Source organism: Mesoplodon bidens, assembly GCF_964165515.1.
Source record: "Mesoplodon bidens genome assembly, chromosome: 19".
Classification (NCBI taxonomy): domain Eukaryota; kingdom Metazoa; phylum Chordata; class Mammalia; order Artiodactyla; family Ziphiidae; genus Mesoplodon; species Mesoplodon bidens.
This window is the reverse complement of record NC_138179.1, coordinates 24101763-24120183: the sequence shown is the minus strand read 5'-3', so window position 1 is coordinate 24120183 and position 18421 is coordinate 24101763. Positions and strand designations below refer to the sequence as shown.

Sequence of the window (18421 nt, the reverse complement as noted above, 5' to 3'; positions counted from 1 at the left end):
TTTTAACTTAATTATCTCTTTAAAGACCCCATTTCCAAACTTTCCTGGAGAGCTTACAGCAAGTCCCTTTCATGGTCCCTGCACCAAGCACGGGGCCAGGCATCCAGCAGACAACGTTCTTGAAATAAGCATTATTTGAAAGGAATGAAACAGAGAAAGAAAAAACAAAAATTCCTAAAGAGTTTTAGGAGATTTAGCGAAAAGGAGAGGAGCACAGGAGAACAGGCTCATGATTTGAAGTGATAAAGACTCTTTAGAACAGCAAAAATGATGAGGCCTATGGATGTGTAAATGAGCCCCGGGAAGAACTAATCAGAAGGGTAAATTACAAAACAGAAAAAGACCATAAAACAAGCGAGGAGAGAAAAGTGAATATTTCAAGTGTCTTTGGTTCATAAGAAATTCATGAGCAACGCGTGTGGATAATTTGTTGGTTTGGTGGTGGGAAAGAATTGTAAATATGTATAATATGTAAATACCTCTGATAATAAAAGCCCATGAAGATAAACAAGGCTGTCTTAAGAAAAGCTGTGAGCTGTATGAGATGCTAATGTAACTGTCGTCACTCTAAGAAATTACCATAATGCTTACAGGGCTTTGAAAGTTTCTGAGCTTTGGAAAGAAATGCATAAACACTAACCAGAAAGCGCGCACGCGTACGCATACACACACACACGCCTCTATTTTTCTCCTTCCTTCTTTCCACCCTCCCTCCCTCCCTCCCCTTTAATTTCCTCTAATTTTTAAAAAATGTTTAGAAGGCAGCTTTAGTGAAAACTGCCATTGCAGTTGCACCTCTCTGGGTTCAAATGCGACTTCCTGCCCCCAAGGACGAGCTGTGCGACGCTGAACCAGCCTCCCAGGCGCTCTGTGACTCTCCAAGTCTGAGAAATGGGCAGATACCTACGCCTCTCTACGTTTTAGGAGGAGCGAATGGGGGCCCACAGGAAGGCCCGACCGGCGCCCCTCCTACCCGGGCGCGCGCCGGCCAGTGGCCCCGGGACCGGACGACCGAGGGCCTTCCGGGGAGCGGGCCGGGCGGAAGGAGGGGCCGCGGCGTGGACCGCGCCGCCCGACCATGGCGCCTGCGGCCGGGCGCGGGGCGCCGGGCCTGTGGCGCGCCTGCAACTGGCTCATGGGCGCCTTCTTCGCGCTGGCGGCCTTCGTGCAGGTCAGCGCCCCGGGCCGGGCGGCGGGCGGCGGGCGGCGGGACCCCGGGCTCCGAGCTCCGCCCCAGGCTCCGTGCGGTGTAGGCCGAGCGGCCGGCGGGGTCGCAGGAGCCGGCCCTGTACGGGGAGGGCTGGAGTCAGGGTTGGTGATCCGGGAACCCGCACTCTGGCTCCAGCTGAGACAGGTGTGATCATATGGTCGCGTTTGCTCACATGCTGGAAGGAACTGGTTCGGCGCGTGTCCCTTTGCAGGGACCTGAGTAGAAGCGGCCCTGGCACCTTTCTAAAAAGACAGCCTGGGGGCGAGACTGAGCTCACGGCTTAGGAGAGGAAGCAGAGCAAAACCCTTTGCAGCTAATTATCCTTCCACGCCTGCTTTGGGGCCCCTTTGTGATAGCTTTCCTCACTCCTTGAGACTGGAGGGCCCTTAAGATACCCATTCTGGGCTTGGCTCGCCCTTTGCGGACACCCTGTGCCCTTCTTTACAAATAGGTAGGTGTGACTGTGTGTTCAAACCAGGTGCTGGGTTCAGCCAATAGCCCCTTCCCCGTCACCATCGGCTACACTATGTCTTACTCCTCCTTGTATCCTCGGTCCCTACTGCAGCGTTTAGAAAATGACTAAAATGAATAAAGAGCAGACCAAATGCTGGAATGGAACATGACAGCTTGTCGCTAATGCTGACGTTTTGTCATTCCAGGTAAATGATCCAGATGCAGAAGTGTGGATGGTGAGTAGGAGTTGCCTTCCCACACCTGAAAGAATTGTGGGACTGCCTGAAACACGCAGGTTTATCTATTTGCCCTCCTCCCTGCTTCGTCTACCTAAAAACTCAGAAATCAAATCCTTAGTAAGTGCTTTTTCCTAAAATAGTAGGAGGAGAAGGATCAGATTGAGAAGTCAGAATTTTCCAGAGATAGAGGTGCCTTTCAGCAGTATTCCCTTTGAATAAAATGGGCCAACTGAGGACACTTTTCTGAAGACACAGAATAGACCTCTCAAGGTTAAGTGAACCAATCCTCATGAATTTCTACCCAGAAACTCCAACAAACATTTGACGAGAAAATGGCAGGCTTAAGGTATGTGGTTCTGCTAATTCAGTGAGCTACATTCATAAAAAGTAATTAAAGCCCATAAAACCTACAGTATACATTGAACCAATGCTCTGGTTGAACCATTTAGAGGAGGGGGGAGTTCATTCCACACATTTTTGGAAATATCTAAATTTCGGTTCTTTCAATACAGATATACAATACTGTACAATATCACCGATGAGATGATTTTAGGCTTTGGAATAATGTTGACTGTGTATAGAGTAACAACAAGTGAAAGCATTTGGAATTATTATATATATAATGTAATATATATTATATATATATATGGTTATAAATATAACCACATTCTGATATTCTTACTATCCAGATTCACATGCCCCTGCCTCTTCCTCAGCACTACGATCCATATCCTTAGTTCCAAGTGTTATTTCTCCTGCAGTTCCAAATATCCAGCTTAATGCTGAATTTCCAAACGACTGCTACATCTGTCCACCTGTACGTCACAGTGGCTCCTCAGATACACACAAGGTCTTACCCAGCATCTTTCCCTCCAATGCCCACTCTTCCTTCTGACTCACCATTTCTGTTATCAGCAGTCATTCTGAGTCATCCTTGCTCAAAACCTCAGCCATCTCTAACATCTCTGTTTCTTACCACTGTCTTTGAGATCCCCTCAGAAAACAGAACAAAGCAATTCAACAAAAAACAATGTAGGTCTAATTGCTTATCTGTACAGTATCTGCACATTTTACCCTTCACCTCATGCTTGGATGATGTAATATGAATAATAATAAATACCAGGCCCCCAAAGACATCCTCCCTCACCCCCAGTTTAGCCCTCCATTCCTCCCACATGGACCCTTGTGGGTCCTTCCTAGCTCTTCGAGCTGCCTCTAGTATCTTCCATTCCTATAATACTCCCCATATATTGCTTCCTGCTTCAAAAACTTTTGTCATTTCCCAAGATGTCTAAGTTGAAACTCCCAACTTGGCATTCCAGGCCCACCACAATACGGCCCTAACCCACCTTCCCAACTTGGTCTGGGAAGCCCAGTCCACTTCTTGCCTTGCCCTGAGAATCCTGTATGTCAGACTCTACTCAGGCTTCCAGGTCTATCTCAAATGCTATCTCACCTGCAAAATCTCTCTGCCTCTTCCCCATAAGTTCCAACCATCCTTCCTTTGAACCTTTACTGTACCACTAACTCATTCTGCTTTGCATTAGAGTTGGCTCTGTATATGCCAGCTTCCAGGGGTCAGAGGCCAGTTCCCTCTTCTTGGTGGTCCTTAGGCAACCTAGCATAGAACCTTTCTATGGCAGTTCTTCCCATATTGATTCTTGAGTGAATACAACAATGAAAGCACAGATGAATCAATTATACGTTACTGGGCATTGGGGGCTCGTACTGTACCTGACTGATTTCCATGTTCCCTACCACATCTTGCTTATGGAGGATACTTGTATCAGGATACATACAGGAGCAAATAATAGAAAATATGACTAGCATCAGGTTATAAAAATACAGACCATCTCACAAGAAGTCTAGAGGCAGGTGCTTAATGGTCAACAGTGTCATCAAGGACCTGGGCTTTCTGTCTTGCTTCTCTGCCAGTCCTCAGTGGGTAGGTGATATATCCTCTCATGTTTACAGAATGGCTGCTGCAGCTCCAAACATCTCATGCCCAGACAAGAGCATCCCAAGTAGGAAGAAACAAGGCAGGAGGCAAAACCAGTTTTCCTCCTGTGCTTTTCTCCCTCTCATCAGGGAGGAAATGTTTCCCAAGGAGCCTCTAACATGGCTTATGGTCTGGGATCCATTCTGCTTGGTGAGCACTCATACATATTTATTGTTAAGTGCTCTGAGGATCAGCCTTGCCCCCAGGAGACTTCTCCTTCCATTTCATTGCTGGAACATGACCACCCCTCGCTGCTAAGGAGGGAGAAAACAAACTGGCTTTTTCAGTTTGTATAATGGCAGGGGACAGGAGAGAGCAGTGTTAGGAATGACTGTCGTGGGACTCAGTGACTATGTGTTCAATTAAACTAAATATAGTAAATAAATGTTATGATACCCTTTAGTTTAAAAAAATCCACCAACAAAAAGATGAAAGACCATTGTAAGTGAGTTCTACTGAGTTCATTATTGTTTATACTGTGCATTGTTTTTGACTTGTGTATTAAAAACAATTATTTTCAGTCTCTCTGCCTGTAAAAAAAATCCTTATCTCATTCAAGACAGAGAAAAGCATTTAAATAAGGATTAACATGGCACAGCTACCATGGGAAACCATTACTTAGTTTAAAGGTTTGTTTTGTTCATGTCTTTAAAACACACTGAAATAAGATTTCAGACCCCTTAATCTATTAATCACAGATACCTGATACATTTGAATGCACATCTAAAAATCTCTGCCAAACATTTCTTATGGAGAGCACAATTAAATACTGCATGATGTGTATGTGTTTAACTTCTCTCTGTCTGTCTGTTTCTCTCTCCCTCAGTAGCTAAGTCATGTAGTTCTTCACTAGGGGGAAACTAACACCTTACTGCTCTAAAAGTGGCCCTTGGAACAACAGCCCCAGTGTCCCCTGGGTGCTTGTTAGAAAAGCAGAATCTAGGGCCCTACCCCAGACCTCTGGAATCAGATCTGCATTTTAGTAAGATCTCCAGGTAATTCATATGCACACTAAAGTTTAGTCTAAGCCTCGGCAGCGTGACTGTCCTTGCAAATGCCGATACTGGCTGATATTCTAGTCATCATTCGGGATGGAGTAGGAAGGATGAACATGGTCTGTAATCCAGATGCTTTCTCTCCCCAGAGTCAAGACAGACATGTTTTCATAGTGACAGCAAATCACTTAAAATGTTCAGCTCTGACAACTTCCTTATAAACTAAAGGTTTCTAACTAAGCATCACAGTTGATGTTAAGCAGCTACATTTCTGGGGAGGCCCCATGCTTCTTATAAACCTACCACCCCCTACTTGCCCTCTGCCCACACCACACAAGCAATAGGTTTTTCCAGAATCTGCCTCCTTGCCATGAATGAGGCTTGAAAATAGGGACTCTTCAGGGCCAGCCTTCCCAACTCCAAACCAACTTACAACAGTTTCCAAAATGAAGAGCCTGATCTTATTGGGCACATCTGATCCATACACTGTTAGTAAACTTTATGTGGTCTCACTCGCAGAGATGGAATATGGGGCTGGATGGTCCATGGAGCTAGACCCAGCAGGGCCATGTGGCTAATTAGGGCTGCTCCTGCCCTGCTTTTCTAAGAGCATTTTTTGAAAAGTAGGGAAAGGCCATTTAGGCATGGATGTTGCTTGGGAGAGATTAGGAGGTCCCTGTGTCTTGAGACCAAAACCCTGCTCAATGCTAGAGCTTGAAGATGAAGAAGTCTTTCCTGGAATAGCCTACAGTCTAGGAGGAAGGCAGACAGAATTACAACCTGACATGGTAAATGCCATAAGGCAGAGGTCACCACTTCCTCAGCTGCTACTGAAAGCTAGAGGTAAGTCACGGAGTGTGGTGGCCCCTGCTGTCATCTTTCTTTACTCCCTACACACCTCTGAACACCTCCTATACTGGGCATCCTTTTTTCTTTTTTTTTTTTCTTCTTCTCTTTTTGGGCATCCTTTTTTTTTTTAATTTTTTTTTCTCCTTTTGGGTATCCTTCTTAACCCATATAATTTCCTCTTTTTCTGCTAACAGGTTGTGTATACAGTTCCTGCCGGTCTGACCCTGCTTGTTGGACTTAACCCTCTTGTCACAGGTATGAACCTTGGATTCTGAATGGAGATACAGCAAATCTGATTTCCTTTCAATGACGAGAGTCTATCTGCCAACCCCCAGGAGAAAACTGGAGCTCTCCGTGTCTTTCTTCTCCCTTCTGATCATAAGGGGAGGCGAATTCTAATCTAGATTGTCCTCACCCATCTTCAGGAAAACTTGATAAGGATGTGCCATACTAAGACAGTCTTTATCAATTTGGAACCCAGGATCTCATACTGAGGTGGTACAGTAGTTATGCCGTTTAGCCCCTGAGAGAGAAGGGCTTCAGTCACCGTGTTGATTTCTTAAGCCACCAAGCTAATGGAAGATGGGCAACAATCAAACTGCTAACCTTGTCTCCATACTTAGCGGTGATCCTTGTCTATTATGAATTTACTCTACACAATTCTTCTCCCAGGACCACTCCCATTAGTCATTTTCTGATTTTGAATTCATTCATCGCCTATGGATCTGAACTGCTACTTTTGAAGAGAAACTGTCTATAATGTCTATAACACATCTTTAGATTTTTCACTGATACATGTTGCTCTCCCTAATCTCCTTATGTACCATCACAGTAACTCCAGCAGTTTCTTGCACACTTTTATATATGTTTCCTCCATCTAGGCTGTAAGCCCCTTGAAAGGATCATGTCTAACCCATCTTTGCCCAGGTCTAGCTTAAACATGGCCAGGAATATGGCAGGTACCTAATGTTTGTTGCGTCAGTCAATGGCTCTAACACAGAGGCTTTATCATGTATTTGTTTTGTAACCTGCTCCTTGGATTCCTTACATGTATATCCCAGGTGAGTATACACATAAAAAATTCACTTAAAATAGCGGTTTGTATTGCCCACAGGCCACCTACCTCAATTGGGGGCAAAACGTAGCTGCTTCACCTTTTATGGCCCTAAAAACTCAGTAAACCTTAGTTGGACAGTTTCATTCTATGAAGCAGTGTCTTAGAGCAGAAAAAAAAGGTTTTTTTACATTGTTTACTAACATTCTCCTATTAATGGGGAATATTAGTCCGGCAGGTTGTCACTTTCTTTAAATCAGCTTCGACTAGTGGGGCTTGAAAATTCTCAGGGCCTTAGAATAAAGACTAATGATTCCCACCTGGGTGGGGAAAACTCCCATCCCCCAGATGCTCGGGCTCCTTGTACAAGGCCCCTAGATCTCTGTTTACATCTTCAAGGTGTATCAGTTAGGACTCCATTAGTTGCAAGCAAGGAAAAAACTCAACTCAAATGGCCTATAAGATGAAGGGAGATGTACTGGGATCCTTTACTGAAAAGGCTGGGATGGTGCTGGCTTCAGGCACTGGTGGCGGCTCAGAACTTAAATTTGTCTGCAGTCTTAGTTCCCCATCTACTGCACTTCAGCCCTGGGTTCCACGTGGTAGCCCTGCCACACAAAGGTCACAGCTTCACCATGCTGGGCCCAATAGAATCTAGAAGCCACTTCCCTGATAGATCCACAAAAGCTCAGAATGGAGTTGTTGGCCCTGATTCGTTATCTGTTCATCTTGAGACAAATCACTGTCACTGAGGGAATGGAATACACTGATCAACCTCGCTAAGGTCCAGTTGTCTGGAACACATAAACCAGGAGGGTGGGAAGGGCGGATCCCCAGAAAAAATAAGGGTCGTCATCATAGGAAGGGGAGATGCTGGACAATCAAAATAATAAATGTCCACTTAAGTTTATAAATACTGTTTTAACCTTTTGATTTGAGGGCAAATCGAAACAAAAAACCCCCAGCCTTTTCTGAATGCTTTACTTGAAGGCAGATTATGGCAAAGCAATACAAAGAGATCATTTTTCTCTGGGATGTGATTCCACGATTAACAGCACCAGGATATCTGTTTTTAGGTAACTTTATTTGGAAGAGTGTCTCTGCAATACACATATTCTTCTGTATCGTGTGGGCTGTTGGCTTGGCATACAACCTCTTGCTTCATACAAAACAGAACATCTTACATGAGGAAGAAGGCAGGTGAGCAGTGATTTTTTACTCTTTGGAAGGGGTGGGGAAGAACTGAGAAATCTGTTCCTTTACGACACCTTATCTGTGCATGATTATGATTTAATTCCCCCAACACCATAAGGAGCAGGGAAGATATAATCTCCTTTATAAGCTAAAGAAACTGATGAAATGATAGAGCCAGGATTCAAAGCCAGCACTGCCTACCAAACCTGTGATCACTACTACACGTTGCATTATATTATCGTCGGGCAGTTGGACCCTGACCCCCTTGTAACGAGCAAGGATGGCGTACAGTAACATTCAGTCCAGTCTAATGAGGTGAAAACTCCATCAGTGTTCGGATTCAGTCCTGGTTCAAGCCAGAATCTTATTTACAAGTGTGATCAGCCCCATCAGAGGTCAACCTCTGCCAGCCTTGCCCTTATATATCTCATGTCCTCTCCTCCTTTTGTCACCACCATTGGCTCTTGTTTTATCATCTCCTCCTTTGCTTCCTCCCATCCTTGACTCCCAGGTCTCACAAATAGCCCCCCCTCCTTTCCTTTCTATCCCACTGGTAACATCTGCCAACACCAAAATTGAGAGACCTGTAGCCTAAGTCCCACTGGTGAAGTGCTGCTACATTATAGGCCCTAATCTTTGGAAAACTAGGTCAGGTTGGGTCAGTTGATGGGAATGCAGACCAAATGGTTTCAATCACCTCCACCAACCTGAAGCCCATGTGGCACAGTGAAATCAAAGTGGGGGCTTCTGGTGGTATTTGGCCAAATACTATTATTTTCTATGCTATGTAAAAGATACAACCTTTTAACACATATTTCTAGAAGCGTATACCCACCCCTAAATCATTAGACTCGCACTACAAGTCAGTCCACTCCACTAAGACGAGACCCAATCTCCTGCAATCTGTGCTTAAATCACTGATTTGAGCTGAAACTGCCTAACAGTGACCCCTCTAAAACAATGTGAAAAGAGTCCCTGATCAAATCTGGGACTGTCTTCTTGGTTGTGGTCTTCCTCCCCATGACATGAAGTGAGTGATTTATATATGTTTTTGTTTGTTTTTTGTTGTTGTTTCTCTGTTCACCTATAAACTGGGGAACAGTCATGAGGTTCGTATCTGCCTCATAAGACGAAATTTATTTTCATATAGGGCTTTAAAAGGTCTGAAAAAAGTAATTTATAAGTCATGGTTAGACTTGAAAATATTTTGTAGATGCTATATATCTTGGAGGAAGTCATCAGACAACCAGCAGAATCAAGTGTCAGGGAGAAAATGACACTTCGCAGCCACTTCAAAATATGAAATCTATGCTATTTTATAGGGAGCTCTTTGGTCTGGTGATTATCACAGCATGGCTGAGCCTGTGCCACAGCTCATCAAAGTAAGTTTTCAACTCAAATGTTAAAATCAGATGCGTTTAAGGTTGGTCAGATCAAGTAGGTAAGTGAGAATATTGACACAACTGTAAACAGAAATCTTTTGAGAGAAATCTTTCCTTTTCACAAGGGAAGCTAACAAGAGTCGGTTCAGTGTTTCATGATCATTCATACTTTTATGAATACCACAGTTTCCTGTGTCACCACAGGTAGTTGCCAGTCTATTCTCCAGAGAGAAGGAAAGTGATCTCAAAAGGATGCTTGGATATTTAGGGAAAAGTGAATAGCAAACAAAATATAAAACTGTAGGTACATGTAAGTGAACATTAACTTTATAAAACAATAATAGAAAAATAAAAAATACATGACAACTGTAGCATATAAGTTGGAAGGGGATAAATGGAGCTAAAGTGTTCTAAGGTCCTTGAATTATCTGGGAAGGGTAAAAGTATCAATTTATATTATATTTTGATAAGTCAAGGATTCATGTGGTAATCCTTAGGGTAACCACTGAAAGAAAAGGAGTACAGAAGGCAGGAATTATTAGTATTATAAATGCTTGTTCCTCTGTGCTTCATATTTCCTATAAATTGGTGGTAAGATCTAGAAGCTTGGCCAGATTCTGGTCATTGTCGTCTTCTCCTCTTTCTCCTTCTTCTTCTCATCATCATCATCACTAAGCAAGACCACTTCATGGGTGGTGTTATGTACTTCCATCGTAACGTGCATAACACCTAGCTGTTTCTCTGTAATGTTAATATAAAATCTTTGGTGATCACTGCCTAAATCCACTAATTCATTTGAGTTGCAAAATGGTCATAACCTAATTATACCATTCCTTGATTATTATCTGGAAAACTTCCACTTATCAATTCTTGGACTACTCAGACACAGATCATAAGAGGAAAAGGAGTTGACTCTCTTAATTTACCAGTTTTCAGAATAATGAGTTTTTCTTCTCTGGGCACCTTCCAAAAGTGACCAATGAGTTTTGTTTATTTAATAATACCATTATAAAGTCATGGATTTCAACATATTTGATGTTTCTCAGTCCATGGCAGTTGCTTAAGCTGTCTCATCTTTGACCAGGGGCACTTTTTCAGGTTGGCACCAGAACTCTGTTTGACACGACCCTAGTAAACGTTGATTGCTTCTTTGCTTTCTGGTATGACAAAATGTTCCAAGCTAAGATTGTACATTTTATGCCCCAGACCTGGAATCAACCATTTTTCCAAAAACCCCTCATTATTTTCAGTAGGTAATAATGGTATTTAGAGGTCACATTCTGGGCACAAATGGTGCTCACTGCTACTGGGTCGAGTTGGGTTCTTTTAGTGGGCAGAACTAGGAAAATTCACATATATGTGCATAGGTATGTATATATGTGTATGTGTGTCATAAATATATATGTATACATATGTATATGTGTATTACATATATAAAGATGTATATATATATATATATTTTTTTACATATATAGTTAAAGATAAAATCCCTTATGAGTTCATATTGATCCTAGAATTCAAATTCAGGAACACAAGTTTTCATCTGACCTTATCAGCAATCTTAAATCTGTATTTACTTTTAATCATGTCAAAAAATCTCTAGTCTCAGTGACCTCAACATAACTCATCTGACTCATCCCACAATACAAACACAATCTCAGAATAACAATATAATTACTGAAAATAGGTATTTTGTGTTGCTGTTTCTAGGGAACATCTCTCTAAGGGATGTACATTCAAATTACTTGGAATAGTAACTGTGCTAATCCCACCAAGTGAATAGACAGTTAAGTTCATTTATTTCATTTTACTTTCAATTTCTCAGGATACTTTATTAAACATATATTAATTTTGTTTTATAATTATATAAAACATCTACGTGGTTCCAAAGTCAAATCTACAAGACAGAGTACATTTAAAGAACTCTAACTTCTCTATCCCCCAACCCTATGTCCTCCCTTTCTCTATAGGTGAAACTTTTTTCAACTTTATGGTTTATCCTTCCATGGTTTTGTTTTTTTTTTTTTTTTTTTGGCGGTATGCGGGCCTCTCACTGTTGTGGCCTCTCCCGTTGCGGAGCACAGGCTCCAGACGCACAGGCTCAGCGGCCATGGCTCACGGGCCCAGCCGCTCCGCAGCATGTGGGATCTTCCCGGACCGGGGCATGAACCCGTGTCCCCTGCATCGGCAGGCGGACTCTCAACCACTGTGCCACCAGGGAAGCCCCTTCCATGGTTTCTTAATGGAGCAAATTATGTACATTCATTGGTATTCCTGCTTGTCTTAGATAAGTGGTAGCATATTATACACAATTGTATTCTTGATTTCCCCTTACTACATCCTGGAGATCATCCTGTGGTATATAAAGACTTTCCTTATTCTGCTGATAGGTCCACAGTATATTCATCCAGTCCTCTACTGTTCAGGTTGTATCCAATCTTTTGCGATTCAAAATAGTGCCAACAAACTGTATTGTCAAATTTTTAAATTTTTACTAATTGGATAGTTGAGAAATGGGTAGTTTTCATTTGTATTTCTTTTATTAGGAGCAAAGGTAAGCACATTTTCATATGATTAAGAGCCATTTGCATTTTTTTCTATAAATATTGGTTCATCTCTGAGAGTATAGGTTTAACCAATTTCTAAGGTTGTTGGTCTTCTCTACTTTTAGAAGCTCTTTACATACTAGGGCTATTAACCCTCTGTGGTATAAGCTGAAAAATTTATTTTGCAGTTTCTTATTGTCCTTTTACTTTGCTTATGCAAAGTACACTTTGCCGTGAAAACAAATTTTTTTTTTAATGTGACCAAATTTATCGGTCCATTCCCTTATTGCTTCTGGATCTGGAGTCATAGTTAGGAAAACTTTCCTTCCTCTCAGGTTGTAAGTAACTTACCTAAGTTTTCTTCTAATACATGTATGGTTTCATTTTTACATTTAAATCTTTGACCGATTTAGAGTTTATCCTAGTGTAACAGCAAAAAGAACAGATCCAATATTATCTTCTTCCTTTTTGGCTCTCTGGTGATCTCAACACCACTTATTAAAAAGCATACATAACTAATAACATAGCCTCAAAATAGATAAAATAAAAATGGACGGAACGAAAAAGAAAAACTAAAAAATTTACAATCATTTTGGGAGACTTTAATACACTTCTTTCAGTTACTAATAGAACAAGAAGATTTTAAAAATCAATAAAGATATAGAAATTTTGAGCTACACGATAAGAAACTTGACCTAAGGGACATATATAGAATACCAGCACCAAGAATGGCAGAATTCACATTTTGTTTTCAAGTAAACGTTGAATATTTGCAAAAAGACTTTATGTTGAGCCATGAAATAAGTTCCAACAAATTTCAAAGAACTGAAATCTTATGGAGTATGTTCTTTGACCACAGTGCAATTAAGCTAGAAATCATTAACAAAAATAATAGACAACCACTGTATGTTTGGAAATTAGGAAATATATTTCCAAATGACATTTGGAACACACCACAATGAAAATTAGAAAATATTTTGAACTGAATGATAAGGAGACGACTACATATTAAAATTTGTGGGATGTGGCTAAAAAGCATGCTTAGAAGGAAATTTATACCATTAAATACATATATTAAAACAAAACAAAAACTAGGCAGGCTGAAAGTCAATGAGCTAAGCTTCGAAGAAGGTAGGATCTCTCCAGTTCAAGAAGTTAGTAAAATAACAGTAAATTAAGCCCAAAGAAACAAGAAAATAAATATAAAAGCAGAAATCTATGAAATGAAAAAATCAACATTAAAAAATAAAGGAGTAAGAGGGCCAAATATTCATCCTCTGAAATGATTAAAAACACTGATAAACCCTGGCAAGACTAAAAAGGGGAAAATAATTAAGAGTGAGAGCAAGGAAAGGAAGGCACAAAAATAACTAATCTCAGGGATGAAAAAGAGAAAGATATTACCCATATAACAGATACTGCAAAAATCATTAAGAGGATATTATGAACAACTTTTTCCCAATAAATTTGAAAATGTAGATGAAATGGACAAATTCCTTGAAAGATACAATTTACCAGAACTGACACAAGAAGAAATACTCAGAACGGTCTCATAACTATTAAAGAAATTGAGTATATAATATGAACTTTTCCTAAAAGAAATCTCTAGACCAAATGGCATAACTGCAGAATTCTACCTAACATTTAAGGAAGGAATAATGCCAACCTTCAACAAACTCTTCCAGAGAACAGAAAAAGAAGAAACATTTTCCAGTTTATTTTATGAGGGCAGAAAAATCTGGACACCAAAAGTTGACAAGAACATTACCCACCCCCCCAACCAAAAAAAAAAAGAAAAAAGAAATTACACAGTAGTCTCACTCATGACCACAGATGGAAAAACACTAAACAAAAAATTAAAAAATAAAAAACAAAAACATTAGCAAATCAAGTCCTGCAATTCATGACCCAACCACCAAGTTGTGTTTATTCTAGGAATACAGTTAGTTTAACATTTGAAAACCAACCAGTGTTTTTCACCACATTAACAGAATGAAAGAAGAAAATACACTATCTTCTCAGTCTATACAAAAAGAGCATTTGATAAAATTCAACATCCATTCATGATAAAAGCTCATAAAAATTGATTTAGAAAGGAACTTACCCTGTTAAAGGGTATCTATACCACAGCATGATACTTAATGGTGAGCAGCTGAAAACTTTTCCTCTGAGATCAGGAATGAGAAGTAGCCACTGTTGCCACTTCTACTCAACACTGTTCTATCTCTTGTCCTAGCCAGTACAGTAAGGTGAGAAAAAGAAATAAAAGCCCCCAAGGATTAGAAAGACAAAATTAAATTTTCCTTATTCACAGATGACAAAATCACATATATAGAAAATTTCAAAAATCTAAAAAGATGGCTGGATACTAGGTCAATATACTAAAATCAACTGTATTTTTATCAGCAAGTAACAGAAAATGATAAAAACAAGAAGTTACCATCTATAGCATCAAAAAATCAACTCCCCAGGAATAAATCTAGCAGAGATATGCAAAATCTCTGCATACAAAACTATAAAAACTATAAAACATTATGGGAGAAATTAAAGACCTCATTAAAATAAAGAACACCTAAATAATTATCCTATGGTAGTATAAGATAAACCCATACTGGCAAAATAAATGAATGAAACAAAACAGAATCTAGAAACAGATACATATATGTGTATATATATATATACATATATGTATATATGTATGTATATGGCCTTTACTTAGGACAATGATGGCACTCCAGGGTAGCAAAGGAAGGCAATCTTTTCAATAAATAGTGCTGGAGCAATTGAATATCCATATGGAAAAAAGTGAAACAACCCCTACACCTTAAAACTTTCATAAAAATCAATTCTAGGTGGATTATAGATCTAACGTGAAAAGCAAAACAATAAAACTTTTATAGAAGATAATTTAGTATCCTTAAGACCTTGGGGACGAAAAGTTTTCTTAAACAGGACACAAAAATCATTACGTAAAGATCCATTTTAACAATGCTTTATCAATGACCTTCAACTGAGGTCACTGAAACGCAGAATTATATTTCTTATATAATTCTTATATGAAATACAAGAATTATATTTCAATTTAAAAAATTAAAAAGACCATACAAAAATGTAATGATGTGTTTTACTAAAATCAATCTTCATATTCGTTACCAAAGCAATTCATAATTTTTACTGGATTTTTATTTATAATAATTTTTGTGTGTCTTTATAGGGATCCAGTTGGTGGAAGAACTCAGTTGGCTATTGCTATCATAGTTGCTCTTTTCCCATTTATCTCATGGGTCTATGTATATATAAACAAGGAGATGCGGTCCTCCTGGCCAACTCACTGCAAGACAGTGATTTAAATGAAGAATCCTGTTCTTAAAATGAGAGTTTTCAATTTTTTGTAAACATGATTGTAACATGCCAGTTTCCTAGGAATTTATTTCAGGTAATTTGAGTTAATACTAGAGATGATTTTTTTAAAAAATCCTAAGTTAGGCTGCCTACAACACAGGACTGGAAGGGACTAGTAAGAGAAGGAGTCTGACACTCTGTTGTGTCACAGTGTAGTAGAAAAGGCAAAACAAAAGTTAAGAAATATGAATTCTAACTCGGCTACGTCACTATCCATATGACTTGGGCAAATGTATAAACCTCCCGTGGATAATTCTTTATCTATAAAATAGGGTTACTTCCAGACCTCCTACTTATTTATATAGTTGCAAGGTTTATAAGCGAGGTAATATGAGAGCATTCAAAATATAAAGAGCTGACAAAGGGCTGCACCTGATAACATAGAGGGAAGTAGCGTTTGGATAATGATAGAAAGAGTTCAAGAGAGGGCTGTACCCCTGAATTAACCTCAGTATACTGAACTGGTACAGTGCCGTGAACTAAATGAGGACTCCAGATGAACCAAGTGAACAGGCATGTCTTGGAAAGAAAGTTAGCTAGAATAAAGAAATGTGGGACCAAAAAGAAGGAGAGAGAGAATATTAAATACATTTTAAAAGAAAAATAAGACCAAAATCTATACACATATTTTTAATGTCAGAAGTAGCCCTGGAGAGAAGACCATTTCAGAGCTGTACAGTCTGGTGGCCACTAGCTGCATGTTGTATTGAGCGCTTGAAATGTACACTGAAGAAGTTTGAATTTTTTCATTTTTATTTAAAAACATCAATTCAGTTATGAGAAAACTTATAAGTGTGTTTGGAACACTTGTTTTAAGTATGTTTGGAACAACTTGGATATGTGAATCTACTTCTTCAACTGCAAATTTTATATCTAAATACGGAACAAGTATTTCCAATGAAAATTTAGTGTCCAAATGGACGGATTATAAGTATAAAATATACACTAGATTTTACAGACTTAGTATAAAAAAGAATGTAAAGTATTTTTATATTGATTACATGTTAAAATAATATGTTAGATGTATTGGGGTAAATAAAATACATAATTAAAATTAATTTTATCTATTTCTATTTACTTTTTAAAATGCGACTGCTAAAATATTTCAACTTACTTATGTGGCTCACATTCTATTTCTGTTGGTCAGTGCTGTCTTAGAGCATCTGGATGGCAACTCTTTTACATATGCTAGCATCAAACTCCATAGTGGAGACAGTTTCATGAGATTTAGGAAATATTTGACTCAAAAAGTATTAGTAGAGTGAAAATGAGTCTGGTAGTTTGCCTATTTTTATAGCCTTTAATACGATATTAAGTATTCTATAAATATTTGTTAAAGGAGATAGGCATGTTTTTTGTTTTACATAATGGCCACTGGATAGTTAGAAATTATCAAGATTTAGAGGGTAAAGGAAAAAAAATCTAGTTGATATTAAAGCAATTAAAGTAAAATTTATTTTAAGGGTCAGTGAAATACAAATAAAGGATTTCAGTTTTCTGCTATATTTATGGTTTTTATACCTCCGTTAGTATAACTATTAGTCAGACATGAAGAAACAGATTTATTTCCAAATTCTATATAGGACCTACCCATTCTCCAAGTAATGCCTGATTCTGTGCTTAAAAGACTGTAATGTTTCCATTTTTTAAAAAAGTAATGTCCAAAATACACTTTCATCATATTTGCATCTCCCATATAACACTATGAATTTTGTGAATATACACAGTTCCTTTCGTATCTCCAGAAGCACGTAAAAGGCAGTAACTTGGTAAAGTACTGCCTTTTGAAGAGTATTACTGAAATTGCTTTTCAACTCTATTTTTCAATTGAATTTAAGTATTATTAGTAAGTTTAATAGTTCTATTGTCAAAATCTCTGTCTTCCCACCCTCACAAGCTTTTTTCTCCCCATTGTCATTCTCCTATATCAGCCTCTCATTATCCACTGCCTGGAATTGACACAAATTCCCTCACACATTCCCCAGCTCAGACACCAGAGGGTTCCTCACTGCCTGACAAGTTTAGTTTTAACTCTGGCTCGTCACTCAGGGCTCTTCACCATGTAGCCCTAGCTTGTCCTTTCCCGCTTTACCGCCTGCCATCCCCCAGCGCCGTTTGATGAATCCTCATAGCATTACTTGCAGTTCCTGAACTCAGCATATCCTATGACGCTACGCTGTTCTGTCTACATGAAATGCACCTGCACACCTATTTAAACCATTTTTCTTCAAGTCATCCCTATTCCCTTCAAACAAAATTAAATCCCTCCTCCATGTTGCCACTGTCCTTTCTTCATACATTTGTATGCAGGGTTGTTTCTCTCTCTCACTTGTGGAAAGTCAGTGAAGGCAGGGAGTGCATTATAGTCACATCAGTAGGCTGAATAATGACCCTCAAAGGTATCCAGGTCCTAATCCCCAGAACCTTTGAATGTTACCTTACATCACAAAATAGACTTCCCAGATGTGATTAAGGATCCTGGATTATCTGGGTGGGCCCCCAAGGTAACTACAATATAAGAGGGAGGCACAGGGATATTTGACTACAGACGGAAGGGGAGAAAGGCACTGTGACAACAAAGCAGCAAGAGACTGGAAAAAGCTGCATTGCTAGCTTTGCAGATGGAGGAAGGGGCCATAAGCCAAGACATGCAAGAGATGCAGCTCTAGAAGCTGGAAAAGGCAAGGAAACCGATTCTGCCTCCGAGAGAGCATGGCCCTGATAACACCTTGATCTCAGCCCAGTGAAGAGGATCCCAGACTTATGACCTACAGAACTGTAAGAGAACAAATATATGTTGTTTAAGCCACCAAGTTTGTGGTAATTTGTTACAGCAGCCAGCAGAAACTGATACACCTCTGTAGCCCCACACTGCTTCGGTACTCAGCAGACACACTTACATTGACTAGTACTGGTTTTTTGTCTTCCTGTTTTTCAGGCCCTGAATCAAACTTTTGCTACACTTGAACAGTCCCCATTTGCCACTGAGTAAGTGTTTCTGCGAATAAGTCTTAGAATATATGGCAGCTCAGTTAAACATGCCCCGTTTGTCTATAAAGGGAGTCAAGGGTAAATTCATTTACCTGCGACAGTCTCCT

General features: G+C 39.6%; 2 protein-coding genes across 6 annotated transcripts in view; one reads left to right on the top strand and one right to left on the bottom strand.

Moving 5' to 3' along the window:
- The window catches only part of ADPRM (ADP-ribose/CDP-alcohol diphosphatase, manganese dependent), a 323254-nt gene that overhangs the window by 291905 nt on the left and 12928 nt on the right, over window positions 1-18421 (bottom strand). The gene's annotated exons all lie outside the window — the stretch shown is intronic.
- TMEM220 (transmembrane protein 220) lies at window positions 1017-18283 on the top strand. Of its 5 annotated transcripts, XM_081219026.1 has the most exons (6): window positions 1028-1171; window positions 1870-1899; window positions 5940-6000; window positions 7876-7999; window positions 9316-9375; window positions 15136-18253. In XM_081219026.1, exons 1-6 carry the CDS (start codon window positions 1079-1081, stop codon window positions 15269-15271), a joined length of 504 nt encoding a protein of 167 aa, XP_081075152.1. In that variant the 5' UTR covers window positions 1028-1078; the 3' UTR covers window positions 15272-18253. The 5 variants fall into 5 exon arrangements, with proteins under 5 accessions (XP_081075155.1, XP_081075153.1, XP_081075154.1 ...); XM_081219027.1 differs by lacking the exon at window positions 1870-1899 and having other exon boundaries at window positions 1018-1171; XM_081219028.1 differs by lacking the exon at window positions 9316-9375 and having other exon boundaries at window positions 1023-1171.